Source organism: Pipistrellus hanaki (assembly GCF_964339955.1).
Source record: "Pipistrellus hanaki genome assembly, chromosome: 6".
Lineage (NCBI taxonomy): Eukaryota > Metazoa > Chordata > Mammalia > Chiroptera > Vespertilionidae > Pipistrellus > Pipistrellus hanaki.
The window spans coordinates 36,073,191-36,096,140 of NC_140508.1; the positions used below are offsets into that span (position 1 = coordinate 36,073,191).

The 22,950-nt window shown below is 37.9% G+C and overlaps 1 protein-coding gene across 1 annotated transcript in view; it reads left to right on the forward strand.

Moving 5' to 3' along the window:
- The window catches only part of ITCH (itchy E3 ubiquitin protein ligase), a 75,118-nt gene that overhangs the window by 29,699 nt on the left and 22,469 nt on the right, over positions 1–22,950 (forward strand). Inside the window, exons 5-14 of the mRNA XM_084888549.1 lie at positions 3,732–3,856; positions 5,766–5,903; positions 6,549–6,594; positions 7,712–7,869; positions 10,256–10,445; positions 10,822–10,917; positions 12,826–13,000; positions 15,620–15,689; positions 16,988–17,072; positions 20,106–20,234. Of these exons, the coding sequence (XP_084744675.1) occupies positions 3,732–3,856; positions 5,766–5,903; positions 6,549–6,594; positions 7,712–7,869; positions 10,256–10,445; positions 10,822–10,917; positions 12,826–13,000; positions 15,620–15,689; positions 16,988–17,072; positions 20,106–20,234 (1,212 nt within the window). The remainder of the gene's footprint in view (positions 1–3,731; positions 3,857–5,765; positions 5,904–6,548; positions 6,595–7,711; positions 7,870–10,255; positions 10,446–10,821; positions 10,918–12,825; positions 13,001–15,619; positions 15,690–16,987; positions 17,073–20,105; positions 20,235–22,950) is intronic.

Sequence of the window (22,950 nt, forward strand, 5' to 3'; positions counted from 1 at the left end):
TTTTATTTTTATTTTAAAAAACATATATATTTTATTGGTTTTCCACAGAGAGGAAGGGAGAGGGATAGAGAGCTAGAAACGTCAATCAGAGAGAAACATCGACCAGCTGCCTCCTGCACATCCCCTATTGGGGATGTGCCTGCAACCAATGTACATGCCCTTGACCAGAATTGAACCTGGGACCTTTCAGTCCCCAGACCAACACACTATCCACTGAACCAAACCGGTTTCGGCCCTTTTTGTTTCTCTTTAGATATTTCTGTTTTTCTAGTCTTTCATTTTCTTTACTTTCTCCAGTTTAATTGATGATACTATCGCTATTGCCCCTTAATAACAGCTGGGGGAACACATGCTCATGAGTCATTCTTAGCAGCTCTTAACTTAGAGTTTAAAATAGAGTTTGAAAATTTATTTTAAAATTTAATTTTAAAAGATAGTTTTGTTTTATTATGATGCTCACATAGGACCTATACTGGGATTTTCTTCCTTTAAAAAAAAGTATACTATATGTTTTCTTCTACAACTTTATAACATAGTTATCTTTTTAGCTGAGTAGATACAGGTCTAACCTCCCTTATATAGCTACATAATGTTCCTAAGTATGAATGGACTATCACTTATTTTACTAGTTCGCTATTGATCAGTTGTTTTCTAATGTTGTGCTGTTAGACACTGTTACAATATATATCCATGTGTATTTGTTTATATATTAGTGTTCTCTCCAGTGTTAATTCATAGATGTAGGATATTAGCTCTATTTCAACCCTAATGACAAAGCCTCAAATGTTGGTTTGAGCACTCACACTGAAGGAAATTATATGTAAAACTAGAAGCCCGGTGCATGAATTTGTACATGGGTGGGGTCTGGCTGGCCCTCCCCAATCGGGGCCGGGCCGGGGTGAGGGGCTGCAGGCGGTTGGCCAGCCAACTTTGTCTCCTGGTCAAATTTCCAGTTGAAGGGACAATTTGCATATTAGGCTTTTATTATATAGGATTTTCTTTACTAAAATGAAAGAATAAGCATGATTTATCAACAAATGGATTAAAAATGTTTTTATTGATTTCAGAGATAGGAAGGGAGAGAAAGAGAGAGGAGGACATCAATGATGAGAGAGACTGATTGGTTGGCTGCCTCCTGCACTCCTCCTACTGGGGATCAAACCCATAACCAGGCGTGTGCCCTGACTGGGAATTGAACCATGACATCCTGGTTTATGGGTTGACATTCAACCACTGAACCACACCAGCTAGGCTTAACAAATGGATTTTAAAATAGTTGGTTTGGGGGCCCAAATGTAGTAACTAGTTGTCACATCCTATATAATAAAAGGCTAATATGCAAATAGACCAAATGGTCACTGTGATGAACACTGACCATTGGGGGGCAGACACTCAATGCAGGTGGTCAGTGCACTCCTACAGGGGAAACACTGCTCAGCCAGAAGCCAAACTCACTGCTGGTGAGTGCAGTGGCAGTGGCGGGATCCTCTGCCTCCACAGCAGCGCTAAGGATGTCTGAGAGGACGCAGCCTGGGCCAAGGCACCCTCCCGAGTGCACAGATTTCATGTACTGGGCTTCTAGTATTAATACACAGATTGCTTTCATTACCTAACATTTGTATTTTTTGTATTTTCCCCCCTCAGTGACTTTAAAAAAAGTTTTTCTAAATGGTCAGATGAGGCATTTGAAACTAAAAGCTCTTTTCTTCACGTGGTACATGCTTATGTGGATAGTATTTATTTCTAGTAAATTTAACAAATTGAATATACCTATTCTTTTTATTTTAATCTATATTGTTACCTATATTATTCTTTAACGTAGATTTTTGAAGATCTGAGGCATCTTAATATACTTTATAATAATTTTGAGCAAGTGAGTGAAATTCACGAATTTATTGAAGATCATTTTGAGGCCTATTTACAGAACTATTCTAATGCTTATCATTTGTAATCATTTCAATATTGTTTCTTAGACTTTGTTTTTAATTAGTGGCTCATTAGAGATTGAATCTAAATTAAACAGTATAGGAGTAAAATTTTCACAAAAATCAAATGAAATCTATAAAATGTCACAACTTCTATAATGAATAATAGACTGAATGCTCATCAACTTTCTACCAACTGCTATCAGTGCTCACCATATACATACTTTGAGACTCTTAAGCTGATAATGACATGAACTCCTCAGTGTTTAAAATGTTAAGAAAAAATAAACTCTTGAAGTAGTACCATATGGTAGTACTGTTATTTAGCCCAGATGTTTAGAGGAACACATAGCTCATGTTCTCCTGAATTTTTAATTTGCAGCAGATTGGTCTGTTATTTTAATTCAGCTTCCATTGTTACGCTAGCAGACTTTCCAGATTTCTCTAGAGTTGACATGAAATAATTTAGATAAGATCATCTTTAACAGTATACTTTGTCCTCTCAAATTAAAGTAATATTAAATTTATTTGTTCTTGTATTCTATCTCCATTATTATTTCCCAGATAACTAATAGAGAAATGTTTTCTTACTTCAGCATGTCCCCCCAAAATGTATACACACTTTGAATAATTATTAATGCCAATAGGTTAAATCTGAAAAGAAAGAAACATCAATTGAGCTATCAGCTGTAAAGGGTGTATATGTATAGTACACCTTTTTGGGGCACCCTGTATATACTATGTTCTCTTCAAAGTAACAGTTGAGAATTTTTAAGAGAATGAATATATTATATTACACCCCTACACACACACCACTACCACCACTAGTACCACCCCCACTACCACCAAAAAAGTGAAAATATTTTAGTTTACTTTAAATACCTGCTATTAAAATGATGGTAGAAATATGATGATGGGGTTATAGGCATAGGTGGACTTATAAGGAGGAGAGTGTTTGTCACCCAAAATTTGAACATGATTTAGAGAGAATGAGGAATAGAAAAATTAAAAGCTTTCAAGATTTTGTCTTCCTAGTTTTGAACCATAAGACTGTGGTGGATTTTATAGTGTTCTAATTGATGACTCAAATAGTTTGAATATAATTTATTATAAATACAAATTTCCCAAAGTTTGCTTTGGAAATTACCATTACAGATAGCACTCATTATTGGCATTTAGCATAGCATGAGAGAGTCTATATTTGACAGTTATCCTGGATAATTTGTCTTCAACAGTGTGAACTGTGAGGTATTATAATCCTGAAGTCATTATGTATCAGACTGAGGAACTTTTTAATATATGTTTTAATGATAGGCTTTGTTCAGATTACAGTCTGCCACTGACTGGCTGTATGATGTTGGGCAATGTGCTTAACCTTCTAAATAGGAGTTTCTATATCTGAAGATGAATATGCTAAATCCCATCTCATAGGGTTGCTTTGAAGATTAAATGAAGTAATCTCAAGCTGAGCACACTACTTGACATAAAATAAGGATTTAGTTTATAAGTTCATTTTTTCATACTACTAAAGTAAGACTAGTTTTCCAATTTATAGCATGATGAGCAGTTTCACTTTTGTTGATGTGTGGATGAAGTTGCCACTATAGTTCCTTTACTAAGGAAAATGATCATGCAAGCATGTAACATCCAGGTGTTTTTCATAAGGTTATAGAATATAAGCAATATTACTTATTCAGTAAACTATGAAGGGCATAGTAAGATTGTAAACACTAAAACTTAATTGTAATTTGTGTAGCATCCCATTGTGATATTTAATGATAAAGTTTTTTTCACCTTCATTTTTAGTATCGTCACCCCTATGAGTAAATTACATTTTCGCGTGTGGAGTCACCAGACACTGAAATCTGATGTTTTGTTGGGAACTGCTACACTAGATATCTATGAAACATTAAAGTCAAACAATATGAAACGTATGTATGTAAAAATAATAGAAATTATGCTCAGTTTCTTTTTTCTACAGGAAATTCATATGCCAAACATCCAGAATGATTATGTTCACTATTTTAATTATTAACAGGGAGGAGAATCTTGAACTATTTAAAGCATTCTGAGTAACCTTGGTTTGGCTATCCCTTTTGTATTTAATGTCTTGAATATTCACTTATTTAATAGATATTTATTAAAATATTGCACACTCAATTATGGAAAACTATAAAATACAAAGCAGAAATGAAGGGGGGGAAATCCCATGTCAGAGAGAGAAATGTTAATATTTTGATAGATTTCCTTTTCCAAATGCGCATTTTAAAAACTTCATTTATTTTACTTTTTAAATAAATTTTTATTGATTTCAGAGAGAGAAGCGGGTGAGAGAGAGAAAGAAATATCAGTGATGAGAGAAAATCATTAATGGTTGCCTCCTGCATGCCCTGCACTGGGGATTGAGCTGAAACACCTTGGTATGTGCTCTGACTGGGAATCGAACCATGGCCTCCTGATTCATAAATTGATGCTCAATCACTGAGCTACGCTCACTGGACAAAATTTCCTCATTTTAGATGGTTGTTTTTATTTAAATAGGATGGGGCAAAAGTAGATTTATAGTTGTTTTATGGGAAATAATGAAACAATAAGAATAAAGAGTTTCATGTACTCACAAATGTAAACTTAATTTTGTTCCAACCTGTGTGAATATAAGTATATATCTATGTTAAATATACGTATATAAAAACTTGAAATATGTTTGTTTTAATATATTGTTTTAAAACATTTATATTTTCTACTCCTTGACTATCTAAAACATACTTCTAAAAATTTTATTTCTTGTTTAGAACTTATAAGATACAATCCATTTTTTAAGTAAATATATATATTAGAGAGAGGAAAGGAGAGAGACAGAGATGTGAGAGGGAAACATTGATAGGTTGCCTCATGCATGTGTCCCCATCCACCAGGTATGAATCCACAACCTTGACTATGTGTCTTGACCAGGCATTGAACCTGCCACCTTTTGGTTTATGGGACACTCCAACCAACTGAGTCATACTGGTTCAGGGTGAGATATAATCCATTCTTTTTAAAAAATATTTTTAAATTTAATTTTTAGAGAGAGAATAAGGGAGAGGAAAAACATTGATATGAGAACAGAACATCTATTGGCTGACTCCTGCACATCCCCTACTGGGGGATAGAGTTCGAAACCTGGGCGTGTGCCCTGACTAGGAATTAAATTAGCAACCTTTTGATATATGGGATGACATCCAACCAAGTGAGCAACACTGGCCAGGGCAGTCCATTCTTAAGTGATATGTTGCCAGTCAATATAAATTAGACATATGTTGCTGAATTTTCTTGGTTGTCTTGCTGGCTCATTTCATTTTTTATTTTTTTTAATATGTTTTTATTTATCTCAGAGTAAAGGAAAGGGAGAGAGAGAGAGAAACATCAATGATAAGAGAATCATTGATCGGCTGCCTCCTACACACCTCCTCCTAGGATTCTAGTCTGCAACCCCAGGCCTGTGCCTTGACCGGAATTGAACTTAGGACCCTGCTGGCTCATTTTATGCAAGAGTGGCATGTATATAGCAAATGTGATCATTGAGCTATTTAGCATTTTATGTTATTAAGTGTTAGCAAATTTTATTCTATTTTTAAAATGTTTTGGTGTCATAAGATCTGAAACCCTGAGGGAAGAATATTAAAACAATTTATATACACATATATGATTTTCCCCCCACATTGTTTTTAACAGTTAAGATGATTTAAAGGGGAAAATTACCAATATGTAGAGTCTTTTTCTGACAATAGGTTTTTAAGTTAAGATGACTTAGAGAGGAAAAAAAAATAACCATTTGTTCTGTAATTTATTCTCTTCTAGTTGAGAAAGTAGTTGTGACTTTACACCTTGTAGGTGACAAAGAACCAACAGAGACAATAGGAGACTTGTCAGTTTGTCTAGATGGGCTGCAATTAGAATCTGAAGTTGTTACCAACGGTGAAGCTACATGTGCAGAAAGTAAGTAATTGCTTTTTGTATAGGGTCTTTAATGATTCTTACATTAGCCAGTCTAGTGTGCTGCATGTGATTTTTACTATTCTTTTCACATTTAAGACATTGAATCCTAGAGATAGTTCACATGAATAAAATTTGAAGAAAGTGTGAACATTGTGGCATTCACTTTTGGTTACTTTAACATCCACCCATTTGTGTTTTTTCTACTCTTGAAGCTTTCCAGGCCCCAGCATGAGAGAGACGGTTTTTCTGTTTTCAGAACCTATTTTATTAATCATTCTGCTGGTGATCAGCACTTTTTTGATAAGATATTTAGAATACTAAAATGGCTAAAAATAATTAGATTTATATTTGAATTAAGCAAACATATATTTTAAGAAAGGCAGAAGTAGCCCAGGAGTGATATACCTAGGTTAATTAATATTTCTTACACGTAATCTGCATTTGTGCCAAATTTTGGTAAAACTTATTTCAATCTTAATAACATTTATCACATTTTCCTTTTTAAATGTCATGTTGGAATTTAAATTCTAGTATGTTTTTCACTAGGAAGATTTAATAAAAGGCTTTGCTTACATACCATATTTAGGAAAAACATGAACACTACTTTGAAACTCATTTTCTCTCTAAATTTTATTGATGTTAAAGGTGCTTCACAGAATGATGATGGCTCCAGGCCCAAGGAGGAGACAAGGTAAGATTTTACTTATTGTTTATTAAAAATGCAGAAAAATATATTAATTTTAGTCAAAACTTCAAGTTCAGATTGTTATATGACTGTCAAAAAATTCAGGGCTTAAGGTAAGAAAGGAAATACAAAGACAAGGAGTTCAGAATCCCAGGGCCATCACTGGGATGTTAAATTTATTTTCTACGAAAGCTAAAATATAAGGGTGGGGTACATATGAAGGTCACCACTGGCTATAATATCTCCTGGGCCTTCATTAGCAAGGGCAGTGATATGCACCATATGTTTGCGCTTAGCCTAGATTCAGCGCCTTCATGTGCTTATCTGCCTTCAGTCTAGAACCTGCAAGTATTGAGGGTTGTTTTAACTGACTTAACAGACTTTAAAGTGTTTATTGGGGTTTTTTTTGAAACCAACAGTGGGAGATAAAGTTAGGAAAGGAGATGATTTTGTTTTACTTGTCTGTTTAAAATATTTTAAAAATATTTAAAAATATTTTTTTATTGATTTTTAGAGAGGAAGGAAGGAAGTGGGAGGGAGATAAATATGGATGTGAGAGAGTAGCATCAATCGCCATATCCTGCATGATCCCCACCAGGGATCCAGCCCACAACCCAGCAGGACCACACCTACTCAGCTGAGCCACACCAGCCAGTGCTCTATTTACTTTTGTGATGAATAAAATTTCATAATAAAAAGTTTAAAAAAGATGACTCATTAAGATTTTTAGGAAAATCAAAGTTTATAAAGCTGTTGTGTTTTACCTAATGGAGATCTGCCTTCACAGAGTCACTCCTGTGACAAAGAATCATCTTCTAATCTCAAAAGAAGTGTAGGATATTAAGGGATAGTAACTTCTTGGCCAGAGAAAAATCCGCACTGGCGTACCTAATAATGTTGAATGGTCCCCAGTTTTCCTGTGCCCTGGCTCCTCATTCTATTTCTGAATGGGCTCTCAGGGTTATATGTAAGACCTTACCCAAAGGCTGTTTATGTATTTGATAAAGCTAGCCAGAAATTAGAAAGCTTTTCACAGACTTCTAAAACTTTTAAGCCTGCTAGTTTTTGCTAAATTAAAAGAGCCCTTTCCCCTTTCCCTTTCCTTTACCCACTTCTTACCCAGAGTGAACACAAATGGATCAGATGACCCCGAGGATGCAGGGTCTGGTGAAAATAGGAAGGTCAATGGGAATAATTCTCCATCGCTCTCAAACGGCGGCTTTAAGCCTTCTAGACCTCCAAGACCTTCGCGCCCACCTCCACCTACCCCGCGGAGACCAGGTGTGTATGCAGCTCTTACACTGTGATCTAAGTCATGTTCTGTTTGGGAATTGATCTTCAGGTAAGTGTAAAAAGGCCCTTGTAGACTGGTTTTCTAGCTGTAATTTTATATTAAAGATTTTGGCCAAGAATGATCTATATTAATAAAAGAGTAATATGCTAATTAGACCAGGAGACCTTCCAGAGACCTTCTGGATGTCCTTCTGGACAAAGCCACGGCTGGCCTGCAAACCGCCCTAGAACCTCGCCCAGGCTTCCCTGCTCCCAGCAGGGGCCCCTCACCCCATCAGGGGTCTGATCGGTCTGCAAACCACGCCAGGCCCCTCGCCCAAACTACCCGCTCCCTAGTGGGGACCCCCAACCCAATGGGGACGTGGATGGCCTGCAAACAGCCCTGGGCCCTCGCCTAGGCTACCCCCTCCCCAATGGGGTCCCCCAACCCGATGGGGGCGTGGATGGCCTGCAAAAGGCTCTCAGCCCCTCACCCAGACCGGCCTGCCCCCAGCAGAGACCCCCATCCCAATGGGGGAATGGCCAGCCTGCAAACAGCCCTCTGGCTCAGGCTGGCCCCGCCCCCAGCAGAGACCCTACCACCACCCTAGTCGGGGTTTGGCCAGCCTGCAAACTGCCCCAGGCTGGCCCTTGATCCAGGACCACCTTCAGGGCAGACCAGCCAGCCTCCACCCGTGCACCAGGCCTCTATTCTAATAAAAGGATAATATGGTAATTAGATTGGATATCCTTCCAGACAAAGCCCTGGTGGCGGAGCCAAGACAGAGGCAGTAAGGGATGATAAGTCTGGCAAGGGAGAGCAGGTAGGGCAATCAGACTGGCAGGGGAGAGCAGTTAGGGGGATCAGGTCAGTGGGGGAGAGCAGTTAGAGGAATCAGGCCAGCAGGCAGGCAAGTGGTTAGGAACGAATGGTCCTGGATTGCAAGAGGGATGACCAACTGCCAGTTTAGGCCCTATCCCACAGGAATTGATTCTCCTCTAAACTGGCAGTCAGACATCCCCCAAGGGGTCCCAGGTTAGAGAGGTGCAGGCTGGGCTGAGGGACACCCCCCTCCCATGCACAAATTTCGTACACTGGGCCTCTAGTCTTTCTGTAAGTAACTAAGACTTGCCTTTTCCCTAAGGTTTTCCTCCAGGGGTGAAGTTAACGAGGAATGAGCTCAATTCAGAATAAAAATCACATTATATAAAGTACTAGAGGTCCAGTACATAAAATTTGTGCAATAGTAGGCCTGCCTTCCCCCAGGTCCCGGCACGGCTTCCCTCTGGCACCCAGGACCTGGGCTTTCCTCGCAGCCCTGGCTTTGTCCAGAAGGTCATCCAGTCTAATTAGCATATTATGCTTTTATTATTATAGATAAGCAGTACAGATAAGATCGCATCTTTCTGTTAGGGTTTGTAGCTATGTGGACATTAGTATGCCATAGAATCAAAGATCTGGTTGCTTATTCTCATTATATCCTTTAGAAAGACAATTAGTAAATGGCAAGTAATGCTAAATGATATTCAGATTTTAAAGCAAAAATTATACAATAAATGAACATACTTCATCTAATAGAAGTGTAAACATATACAGGTAGAGTATTCATTTTATTCCTGACCAACCAGAACAAATCTTTAATCTCTTATTATTTCTCTCTGCTATTATATGGATATGGAATGTAAAATAATTAAACCACATATTATTATAAAAATAAACTGTCCACAAATTATTTTATTAAATGACTTTGTGTTTATACTTTTTTCTGTACATAATGTTGTTTATAATATAGTCCCAGTCTTTAAGACCATATACTACTTTGTCATAATATTGGTAACTTCCTAATATTATGACAAAATAGTATATGGTCTTAAAGTATTTCTTGAAGACGGTATATGGTCTTGAAGTATTTGGTACATGGTCTTCAAGTATTTCTTGAAGATGTAATATGTACTTAACAACTATTTATAAGAATAGTATTGCTTATTAGTCAGGTCTTCCATTATAACTAACATCAAAAATTGACCTTTAATCTGCAAGGTGTCATAAGAAAGATAATTTTAAGGATCTAGAAGATTTTTAAATGAACTTCATTATACCATGGAATACCAACCCTTATCTATTCTAAGAGTTTTTACCTTCTGTGCACAGGAAATCAGGATCTGTGCTTCATAATTAAAATAGAATATGGGGTAGACAGCCTAAAAAATGTAAATAAACCTATTTAGTGGGACCATTGGCTTATCACATTATTTAATTTAGTAATCTTTTTCTACATATTCATATATTAAATTTTGTATTTTTCATCTGTCTCTTCCTTTTTTAAAGTTAAAAATTTAACCTGATTTCTGAAAATAGAAGATTGTTTTTCTGTTTTTTCCAAATCTTTTATAGCTTCCGTTAATGGTTCACCTTCTGCCACTTCTGAAAGTGATGGCTCTAGTACAGGTTCTCTGCCTCCAACAAATACAAATTCAAATACATCTGAGGGAGCAACATCTGGATTAATAATTCCTCTTACTATATCTGGAGGCTCAGGCCCTAGACCATTAAATCCTGTACCCCAAGCTCCACTGCCACCTGGGTGAGTAACTGTTTTTGGTTAACATTTTTCTTTTGGCATCTGTATATACTTATTAATAAGGAAAATAATACCATTCTTTAAAACAGTGTCTTAAAGCAATTGTAACTGCTTTTGGTGGGGATCTACAATCAAACTGAACCAAAATAAAGTTCGCCATATTTGAAATTGTGTGTCACTCAAGAACTGCCCTCTCACAATCCAGGACCCCTCCAGGGATGTTGGAGAGCCAGTTTCAGCCCAATCCCCACAGGCCAGGCCGAGGGACCCCACTGGTGCACAAATTCATGCACCAGGCCTCGTGGTCATATAAGCCAAAAAGGCAAAGACAGGATTAAAGATAAGTACTATACCCAGACTTTTTAATTTTGTATTTAAGTTGGGAGCAGAGAGTGGACCAGCATGGGCGAGTTTACTATGTAGATCATATTGAAAAAAGAACAACGTGGGATAGACCAGAACCTCTACCTCCTGGGTGAGTATCTGAATTAATGAAGAGAAAAAGTATTTATTAAGAACTATAGATTATGTCTGTAACAAAACCTTTACTACATTCTTACTTTTCAACCTCTTCCTGTCTTTATCTACTTTGTTTTGTGGTAGATGTAAACTAGAAAGAAGAGAGTCAGATATTGATGGAGCATAATTTTCACTCAGTTCTGACCTAAAGATTCTATAAGTCTTACTACTTCCAAGTTTTCCTTTCTGAACTTTAACTGTCTCAAATCACAGGATGTTAGGATTAGTTTCTTTAAGACTAATTATTTAAATGAATAAGAATTATAAACCCTGTCATATAAATGAGGATAATATCCCATATATATAAAAAACTTTTATTTATTTTATTTTTGAATATATATTTTATTGATTTCTTACAGAGAAGGAGAGGGAGAGAGAGTTAGAAACATCGAACAGCTGCCTCCTACACACCCCGCACTGGGAATATGCCAGCAACCAAGGTACATGGCCCTGACCAGAATCGAACCTGGGACCCTTGAGTCTGCAGACTGACGCTCTATCCACTGAGCAAAACTGGCCAAGGCAACTTTTTTGTTTTTAAACCGCACTTAGGATATGTTTATTGATTTGAGAGTGAGAGAGAGAGAGAGAGATCGATCAATTGGTTGCCTCTAGTACATTCCCAGACTAGGAATTGAACCTGCAATGTAGGTATTTACCCCACTGGGAATTGAACCTTAAACCTTTTGGTATGTGGGATTTTTTCAGCCAACTGAGCCACCTGGCCAGGGTTAATAAATATTTTAATACAGCCCAGCCAGCATGGGTCAGTGGTTGAGCATTGACCTCTGAACCAGGAGGTCACAGTTCAATTCCAGATCAGAACACATGTCCAGGTTGCAGGCTCGATTGCCAGTAGGGGGCATGCAGGAGACAGTTGATCAGTGATTCTCATCATTGATGTCTGTCTGTCTCTCTCTCTCTCTTTCTCTCTTTCTCTCTCTCCCTCCCTCCGTCTCCCCTCCCTCCCTGTACCTCTCTCTCTTCCTTCCCTCCCTCCCTTTCTCCCTCCCTCTCTGAAATCAATAAAAATATTTTAAAAAATATTTTAATGCTAGATATTAAGCATTTACATTATATAATTGGGAGAAATACTTTTATTCAAGGGAATACATAGCATACATGGGAAAATATTTAATCTTAACTAGTTATAATCTTAAATACACACCTAAAAGATACTGTTTTACTTGTGAAATTATTAGGTGATATTTATTGTGAAATTGTGGAGGATCTTTGCCTCATAAAATTTCTGATGGTAGTATAAATTAGTTACAATTCTAACAGGTCGCACATATAACCATATTAATGCACATATTCTTAGTAAGTCCCTCAGAAAATTTATCCTAAAGAAATAATACAAAAGAAGGAAAACTTTTTGATATGTTAAACGTATTTATTATTTTGCTGTATATGATATCAGAAAATTGGGAAGAATCCTAAACAATCAACCAGTTAGAAATCTCAAAGTTATTATATCAATATCTACTTAATATTATGTTCCCATTTGAAATGATAAATGAGATAATTGTATTCTTGTGGAAAAGTACTTTATGATATCTATGAAAAGCTATATATATGTAAAGTATGTCCCTGTTAAGTTTGCAACAATGACAAGAACATTGGAAAGAAAATGAAAACTTTTTCTTAATGACTATTTGAGACTTACTCACTAAATAGACATTGTGTTTAAGTTCTTTAATAGACCATTTCAGAATACATAAAATAAAAGGCTTCAGGTAAATCAAAAGTAGTTTCTTAAGGTAAAATGTTACTAAACATGCACCAGGGCCAGGATGAAGTTCTGTTTAATCCTTATCTGTTTCACAAGTATTTGTTGATTTGGGTTGTTTTTTGTTTGATTTAGCTGGGAACGCAGGGTTGACAACATGGGACGTATTTATTATGTTGACCATTTCACAAGAACAACAACGTGGCAGAGGCCAACATTGGAGTCCGTCCGGAACTATGAACAGTGGCAGCTCCAACGTAGTCAGCTTCAAGGAGCGATGCAGCAGTTTAATCAGAGATTCATTTATGGGGTGAGCAAACTGTTGCATTTTAAACTTAATAAGAATATTTGTTTTTTAATCTTTTTTTTCATATTTCTTTATTGATTTCAGAGAAGAAGGGAGAAGGAGAGAGAGAAACATCAATGATAAGAGAGATTCATTGATCAGCTGCCTCCCGCACTCCTCCCACTGGGAATCAACCCCACAACCCAGAAATGTGCCTTTGGCCGGAATTGAACCCGGGACCCTTCACTCCACAGGCTGATGCTCAATCCACTGAGCCAAGCCAGCTAGGGCATGGTTTTCAATCTTTTCCTGAATATGAAATGTAAAACACCAATTAAAAGGAAGGTATAAGTAAATTGGAAACCCAGTTGTTGCTGTTGATATTATTTTTAGACCTTATCTCAATGATTCTGTGTATCTGATTTGTTTTTTCCCATTTGAAATTTCCTTAAGTTCAACCTCCTTTATTTTCTTAATGTAAAAAAAAAAAAAAAAAAAAAGATGTTAGGACAACTTAAAAGCCATGGACAAAAGAATAGTAAAAATAAACCAGAACAATTTGAAAGTAATTCAAACATCTAAGAACACCTGACTTTTTTTTTTAAATTTCTTTATTGATTAAGGTATCACATATTTGTCCTCATCCCCCCATTCCCATCCCACCCCCCTCCTCACACATGCTCCCTCCCCCATGTTGTCCTTGACCACTGGTAAGGCTCATATGTGTGCACATAAATCCTTTGGTTGATCTCTCCCCTTTATCCCCACCCTCCCCTACACTCCCTCTGAGGTCCGACAGTCTGATTCATGCCTCCTTGTCTCTAGGACACCTGACTCTTGAGTGGTTGTACAGAACTAATGATAGGATTGAATCACTTTGTAATGCATAAAGATAAAGTATACCTGGTAAATTATTTGATGTTCTGGGAAGTTACAGAAATTGTTTACTTATTGGATTATGCTAAATAATATTTTTATCCCTTCAAAACCAAATTATCTTTGATATAAAAAATCCCCCCCCCCCAACCAGTTTGGCTCAGTGGATAGAGCATCGGCCTGCGGACTCAAGGGTTCCAGGTTTGATTCCGGTCAAGGGCATGTACCTTGGTTGCGGGCACATCCCCAGTAGGTATGCAGGAGGCAGCTGATTGATGTTTCTCATTGCTGTTTCTAATTCTCTCTTCCTCTCCCTTCCTCTCTGTACAAAACCAATAAAACATATATAACTCTATCTACTGAGCCAAACCAGATGGGGCAATCTCTGCTTTTTAATTGGAAAGTTTATTTCATCAACATTTACTATAAATTTATGTATTTATGTTGAGTCTGTCATCTTGGTATTCAGCTTTTATTTGCCACTTCTTGTATTTATCCTTTCCTGACTGATTGAATCAAGTATTTTGTATCATTTCATTTTATCTCCTCTAATTACTTTATATTTATGCCTCTTGACATTTTAGTTACGCTTCTTTGTTTTTTCTTTTGTTGTCCTATTGGTGGTGATTTAGTGATTATAATATGCATCTTAATTTGTCACTATATATATATATTTTTTTTTAAATAAATCTTTAGCCAAGACCGGTTTGGCTCAATGGATAGAGCATCGGCTTGGGGACTGAAAGGTCCCAGGTTCGATTCCTGTCAAGAGCATATACCTTGGTTGCGGGCATATCCCCAGTAGGGGGTGTGCAAGAGGCAGCTGATCGATGTCTATCTCTCATCGATGTTTCTAACTCTCTCTTTCTCTCTCCCTTCCTCTCTGTACAAAATCAATAAAATATATTAAAAAATATTTAAATAAATCTTTATTGTTCAGATTATTACAATTGTTCCTCCTTTTTCCCTCCATGGCTTCCCTCCACCCAGTTCCCACCCTACCCTTTGCCCTTACCCCACCCTCCCCCACTGTCCTCATCCATAGGTGTACGATTTTTGTTCAGTCTCTTCCTGCACCCCTCACACCCCTTTCCCACTGAGAATTGTCAGTCCACTCCTTTTCTTTTTTTAAATATATTTTATTGATTTTTTAAAGAGAGGAAGAGAGAGGGATAGAGAGTTAGAAACATCGATGAAAGAGAATCATCGACCAGCTGCCTCTTGGACATCCCCCACTGGGGATGCGCCCGCAACCAAGGTACATGCCCCTGACCGGAATCGAACCTGGGACTCTTCAGTCTGCAGGCTGACTCTCTATCCACTGAGCCAAACCGGCTTTGGCGCAGTACTATTATTTATAAATGATTTTTACACAGGTGCAGGCAAAAAATGATTTACAGTTGTTAATACAATAATAAATAATATAAGAATAAATTGTTTTGCTTACTCACAAGTATTTTTTTAAATTACTGATTTGTAGCTAAGAAGGAAAAAGAGTGGTCATGGTGGCTGGGAATGAGGATTTTGCACTTGTAATATTTGAACTTCAAATAATTTAAACATTAAATATTGTTTGCACAGATATTTTCCCTCCCCACCAAAGTGTATTGGCATTTATCCATGATCATGTGACACTTCTCTAAGATGTGAACTCTATTAGAGTGTGTAATGTTGCATAAGGCCAGGAAAGGCATATCAGAACTTACAAGCTTCCTCTCAAGTTGTGTAAGTCCAATATTTCACATTTTTTGTTATTGTTCTCTTTAGAATCAAGATTTATTTGCAACATCACAAAATAAAGAATTTGATCCTCTTGGTCCCCTCCCACCTGGATGGGGTAAGTTACATACATTTTTTCGTTGAATTTAATCATTTTGAGAATCAAATATTTGTGAATGAAATCTTGCTCTTGCTTGAATTAATATCTGGGAATATTTTGGGGTGTGTTGGTTTAATTTAGAGAGCCAAAAAGGCATTAAGTTTCCCCAAAATTCTAAGTTTACTATTTTATTATAGTAAATTTTTATTGGTATTTAGAATTATTTTTTTTCTTTTTTTTTTCTTTTTAAATATATTTTATTGATTTTATACAGAGAGGAAGGGAGAGAGATAGAGAGTTAGAAACATCGATGAGAGAGAGCCATCGAGAGAGTCATCGATCAGCTGCCTCCTGCACACCCCCCACTGGGGATATGCCCGCAACCAAGGTACATGCCCTTGACCGGAATCAAACCCGGGACCCTTCAGTCCCCAAGCCGACGCTCTATCCATTGAGCCAAACTGGTCTCGGCTATTTTTTTTCTTTTAAAGTTTAAAATATTTTGCTCAGCTATAAAAAGAAATGGATTATTGCATATAGCAATCTGATGGACCTCAAGGCCATAATGCTTAGTGAAAAAAATCTATATGATTTAACTTACATAACTCTCAAAATGTCTTAACTTTAGATATGGTACCAGGAGAAAGATCCAACATAACTGTACCAATACGGATATAACTTAAGTAGTTCTTATGTGGTGGTGAAAGAGTTCTTTTGTTTGTTTGTTTTTTAATACATTTTTATTGACTTCAGAGAGAGAAGGGGAGAGAGAGATAGAAATATCAGTGATGAGAGAATCATCAAATGGCTTCCTCCTATACAGCCCCTACTGGCGATCAAGCCTGCAACCTGGGCTTATGCCTTGACTGGGAATTGTATAGTATTGGAGGGAAATGTCTGAATGAAGGCCTGAGTTTCCATCCTGTCACTTGCCATTTAATTCTGAGATTTTGGGCAAATCACTGTCTTGAGTTTCTTTCAAAATAAACTAAAATCACTTACCCAATGGGTCTGTTAGGGATAAATGAAGTCATCTCTAAAAAGTTAAATGGCTAATTAATCATGCTGTTGTTAGTTGGATTGAGCAGAAAGATTCTTTGAGCAGGACATTGTGAATTGTTTAGCTTCTGTGATGTAATCACAGTTTTATAACTTTAGTGTATGTAAATTTATTAGTGAAATAATAAACCTTTTAAAGTTGTGATTTAAAAACTACAAAATCAACAGTATAATGAGAAATGGGCAAATTCTTATTAGTTTGAAGACGAGACTATGCTAGCTCTAATGCTTTGCTTTGTTTGTTTGTTTTGTTTAAGAAAAGAGAACGGATGGCAATGGTAGAGTGTATTTTGTCAATCACAACACTCGTATTACACAATGGGAAGACCCCAGAAGTCAAGGGTAAGAACTTTTGTTTACTGGTTTACAAATAACTTAAAGATTGTACCCTGTTTCTGATTCAGTTATGAAAAAGATCAGTTACATATTTTTTCCCCAGAGGCCTTAAACATTACTCACATATTTTATAAAAAGAAAAAAATTAAACTATTTTAATATAATGGATGTGGGTTTCTTGAGAGAATAGAGAGGGAAAATCACTAGCTTGTGCCAATACATTTAAGTATTCAGAAAAAACCCTGCCTATTACACCCCCCCCCCCCCCTTTCTCTCTCTCCTCTCTCAGAGAGAGAGGAGAGAGAAGGGGGGTCGGTAATAGGCAAATTGTCTGTTACTGTGTCACAGTAACGACAGTTCAGCAGGCTGGGCAGGGCTGAGGGGCTGTGTGCGCAGCCGGTCACCAGGAGATGCACGGAGCTCTTCTAGATCCCTGTCCCCGCCCTCCTGCTGGCTGTGGCTCGGAGACAGAGTAGCCACCCTCCCCAAGGTCCCAGGCCGCAGCCAGTCTGAGAAGCCACCTGCCCCGTGGTCCTCGGGGAGATGGAGAAGCTGCCCGGGCACCAGTGCCTGAGGCTGGCTGCAGCCTGGGAGATGGAGAAGTGGCTTGCCCTGTGGTCCTGGCACCAGTCAGTCCGGGTGCCAGCGCCTACAGCTGGCTTTGGCCGAGGAGACGTAGAAGCCACCCATCCTGGGGTCCCAGGCTGCAGCCACCCAGAGAAGCTGTCAGCCCAGTGGTCCAGGGCACCAGCGCCTGTGGCCCAGGACATAGGTTCCCTCTTCTCTCACTGCAGTCATTACTCAGTATTCCTCCCCTTCTGAATTTCTCTCTGCTGCCCCAGCCCAACTCCACTTTTCATCTGAAGGACAGGGAACAGAGAGCAGTGTTAAAAGCTTACATTTTTAAGCAGGTAAGGTTGGTACTTAAACATATAAATGGAGTCCTTAAGGTAACAAAGGGAACAGGGACAGGGCAAGACATAGTGTATCCAGCAATCCATGTTGGGACTGAAAACTTTGCAGTGATGACAATCAGTGAAGATATGAACCAACTAAAATATTGATAGGAACAATTCTTCCATCTTTGAAAATATATCAAGTCTGTTTAAATAGATTTTCATCTGCATAATATAACACATTCTGATGAGACTACCGCCACCAATGTGGTCAGTGTTGTGCTGGTGTTTAACAACTGGCTCTCAATCAAAGAAAACAAAACCCTGATTTATAGTATCGCCAATTTCTCTGGCATAAATTCTCCATCCATGGCTGATTTCTGCTGCTAATGTGATGCCACTAAATGCAGAGCTGAGGAGAGACATGCAGTGAAACACTATTATGTTCCACCAGAAAGACGCAAAAAATATAAATAATGTCAAGAGTCAGAACAGTAAAGTGTAGTAAATAACTGAGGAGTGATGGATTTAAAGTATGTATTACCTTTGGTTTTAATGTAATTTATTCATCTTTAAGATGGTTAAAGGGCTTGGCTCATGGATTTGAAATGACACTCGGCCACTTTCAGGTTTTACTGGACAAGTTACCTTATCTCTCTATACCTCAGTGTTCTCATCTGTATAATTATAGTGCCTACTGTATAGAGTTGTTGCAAAGATAAAATGAAATCTGTGTATGACACAGTCCAGCACCTGAAACAATAATTCACTCAATTTGTATAAACTTACTACCTCAATATGTTGTTGACAAAATTACTCTACTAATGCTGAAAGAATGAAATTTTATTGATGAGAAAATACCCTATTTTGCGATCTACATGGAGACAGTCAATTTTGCTTTCTAGGCAGTAAATGGTAATCTACTAGAAACTGAAAGGGGGGAAAAAGACCTCAATCAGCATGATTGAGGCAATGTATTATTAGCTGGATCAGAAAGCGGAGAGGATGCCAGCCATTCTGAGGTAAATCTGCAGTAAGAGGCTTCACCTCAGGTATTAATTCTGATCAACTAAGCATCAGACTTAACATGAATGGTGAGAGGATTCTGAGGCTGCTTCTAGTCTTAGCAGGAATAGAACTTAATACATAAGTAACAGTAATATGCTAATTAGCCTGGATGTCCTCCAGACAACCATCCGCATGTCCTTCCTGTCAAAGCCAGGCCCAGGGGAAGCCACCTACAGTGGTCCCGGGCATCAGCGCCTGCGGCTTGCTGCAGCCTGGGAGATAGAGAAGCTGCCACCCCATGGTCCCGGGCTGCAGTCAGCTGAAGAAGATGCCTACCCTATGGTCCCAGGCACCAGTGCCTGCGACTCCGGCCCAGGCAAAGCCACCTGCCCACTGTCCACTGCGGCTGCAGCTGGCCTGGGCAAAGCTGGCCTTGGTCCCGGGTGCCTGTGGTTGGCCAGAGGAAGGGAAGCCCAGGTCCTGGGTGCAGGGCCAAGGCAGAGGTGGTTAGAGGCAATCAGCCAGCAGGGGAACAGTTAGAGGCAATCATGCTGGCAGGCAGGCAGGTGAGTGGTTAGGAGCCAGCAGTCCTCTAAATTGTGAGATGGATGTCCGAGATTGGAGAAGGTGCAGGCCAGGCTGAGGGACATTTCTCCTCCTCCCCACATCCCCTCTAATTTTGTACACTGGGCCACTAATATGAAATAAATGAGTATAGTACCAGAGTGAGACTAGAGGCAGGAAAAAATCCAGTTAGGTGGCTGTTGTGAAAGTTTAAGGGATGAATAAAGCCAGAGTAAGGGTGGTGCAGGGGATCAAACATGAAGACATCTAAGGCAGCATAGGCAACTTGGTTACCATGGGGTGTTTAGCTGGGTTATTATGAAGATGGGGAAATACAACTAAAATAAGTAAGAGAAGGCTGAGTGGTGGTTGATGGATCTGTTGACATGTTAACATGCTTATAGGATAAAGAGGACATAGGTAAACAGGTCTAGTAAACAACTAGGTATACTGGACTAAATGGTTTTCTGGATTCCTACTGCATTTATGTGTATTTTTAGTTTCTCTATTTGGCCAACAAGCAACTCTAACATTTTTTGTTCGTTTATATTTTTTTCCTTATGTTCTTTAGTCAATTAAATGAAAAGCCCTTACCTGAAGGCTGGGAAATGAGATTCACAGTGGATGGAATTCCTTATTTTGTGGACCACAATAGAAGAACAACCACCTATATAGATCCACGCACTGGAAAATCTGCCCTGTGAGTTTTCTAAACATTGTAGATTAAAATTAAAATAAAAACTCGCCAAAACCAATTTGGCTCAGTGGATGGAACGTTGGCCTGCGGACTGGAGAGTCCCAGTGTCGATTCTGGTCAGGGCATGTACCTTGGTTATGGGCACATCCCCTGTGAGGGGTGTGCAGGGGGTGGCTGATAGATATTTCTACCTATCTATCCCTCTCTTATCCTCTCTGTTAAAAATCAATAAAATATTTTTAAAAAGAAAAAAAGAAAAACTGATCCCAAGATTTTGATCTAAAAGATCTGAATTAGTAAGAAGTGCAGTTCTTACCATTTTTTGAACTGTCTGCCCATAGATTTGTGTTCACTAAATATTTTGTATTTCTATTACCCTCTTGAATATTTTCTCCTATAAACTTTTCATATTGTTGCCATCTTTACACATAGCAATAAATGAGACTATTTAGAAATTATCAGTATAGTACTGCTCACCAATTAATCCCCGATTTCTGATTATTATTTTCTTTATTTCTATTATTTTTAACTTAAAGTTCCCTTAGCTTCTTTTTCATTTTTGAAAAGTGTTTTGTGCATTTGCGTAATATGTTTTATTTAGAGTTTTAAAAAATTATTATGCCAAAACTTATATAACAAAGTTTACCATTTTAAGTGTATAGTTTAATAGCATTAAGGACATTCACATTAAACAATCACTCTCCAATCCTCCTCCCCCAGCTACTGTTCTGCTTTCTGTCTTTATGAATTTGACTACTCAGATAAATGGAGTTAGACAGTATTTGTTCTTTGGTGTTTATTTCACTTAGCATCATGTCTCCAATATTTATTTATGTTGTAGCTTGTATCAGAATTTTATTTCTTTTAAGCTGAATAATATTTCTGTCTATGTATGTACCACTTTTTGTTTATACATATATTCATGGACATTTGGGTTGTTTCCACCTTTTGGCTATTGTGAATAATGCTACTATGAACATGAAAGTATAAATATCTTTTCGAATATTTGCTTGGGCATATACTGATAAGTGAAGTTGCTGGATCAAATGCTAATTTTGTGGGGATTTTTGAGTCACTGCCATACTATTTTCCATGGCAGGTACACCATTTTACATCTCACCAGCAGTGCACATGGGTTTCAGTTTTTCCAATTGACACCAACAATTGTTTTCTGTTCTTTTTGGTTTGTTTGTTTGTTTGTTTGTTTGATATAATGCCATCCTATGAGTATGAATTAGTACCTCATTGTGTTTTTTATTTTTCTTTCTCTAATGAATCATGACGTCGAACATCTTTTCATGTGCTTATTGGCATTTGTATATCTTTGAAGAAAGATCTGTTCAAGTCCTTTGCCTTTTTTTTCTTTCCTTTGCCCATTTTTTAATAGAGTTGGGTTTTTTTTTGTTGTTGTTGAGTTTTAGAAATTTTCTATATATTCTAGATACTAAACCTTGTCAGATATGCCATTTGCAAATATCTTCTTTCATTCTATGTGTTGCCTAAGAGTTGTATAGCTTCAGCACTTATGTTTAGGTCCTGGGTCCATTTTTAGTTAATTTTTATAATGGAGGTAAGGGTCCAGTTTCATTTTTTTTTTTTTTTTTGCATATGGATATCCAGTTATCCCAGCACCATTTGTTGAAAAGACTGTCCTTTCCCCCATTGAATAGTTTTGGCAACCTTCTAGAAATCATTTGACCATATATGTGAGGGTTCTATTCTATTGTCTGCATATTTATCTTTAGTCCAGTACTACACTATTTTGATTACTATTGCTTTGTATTAAATTTTGAAATTAGGAAATATGAGTCCTCCAATTTTGTTTTTCTTTTTTAAATCCTCACCCAAGGATATTTTTCCATTGGTTTTTAGAGACAGGGAGAGAGAGAGAGAAATATCAGTGTGAGAGAAACTCATTGATTGGTTGCCTCCTGCACGAGCCCCAACCAGGGCCTGAGCCATGAAGGAACCTACAACCAAGGTGCGTGCCCTTGACCGGAATTGAAAACAGAACTAGCGATGGCATCTTTGAGTAAGATGAATAATATTATAGCCCCTAGTAAACATGAGAGAGAAAAGGAGAAATTAATATATTAGAAAGTAGACATTGCTATATCCCATAGACATGAAAAGATAAGATAATATTTTGAACAACTTTATGCCAATAAAGTTAACATTTAGATCAAATGGGCAAATTCCTTCAAAGACACAAGTCACCAAAATGGACATAGAAGAAATAAATCTGAATAGCTATGTATGTGGTAAAGAAATTGAATTCATAATTAAATAATTTCCCCAAAAGGAAATGCTTGACCATATAGCTTCACTGGTAAATTTTATCAAAATTCTAATATATAAAAAGTCAGGGGTCGTCACAACTGAAACAACCGGACGTATGACCGAACAGCAGACTGCGTGGGGCGACCAGGCCGGGTTGGGGGAGCAGAGGGGGACAACCAGGCCAGCAGAGGGGGACAGTTGGGAGCAACCAGGCTGGCAGGTGGGTGCAGTTAGGGGCAATCAGGCTGGCAGGCAGGCAGAGGTGGTTAGGGGTGATCAGGCTGGCAGGGGGAACAGTTAGGAGCCAGTGTGAGAGCGATGTCCGAGGGGTCCCGGATTAGAGAGGGTGACAAAATCCTATTCAAATTCTGTCGTAAAAATATAAGAGATAGGGAAAAAAAAAAAAATATATATATATATATGAGATAGGAACATTTCC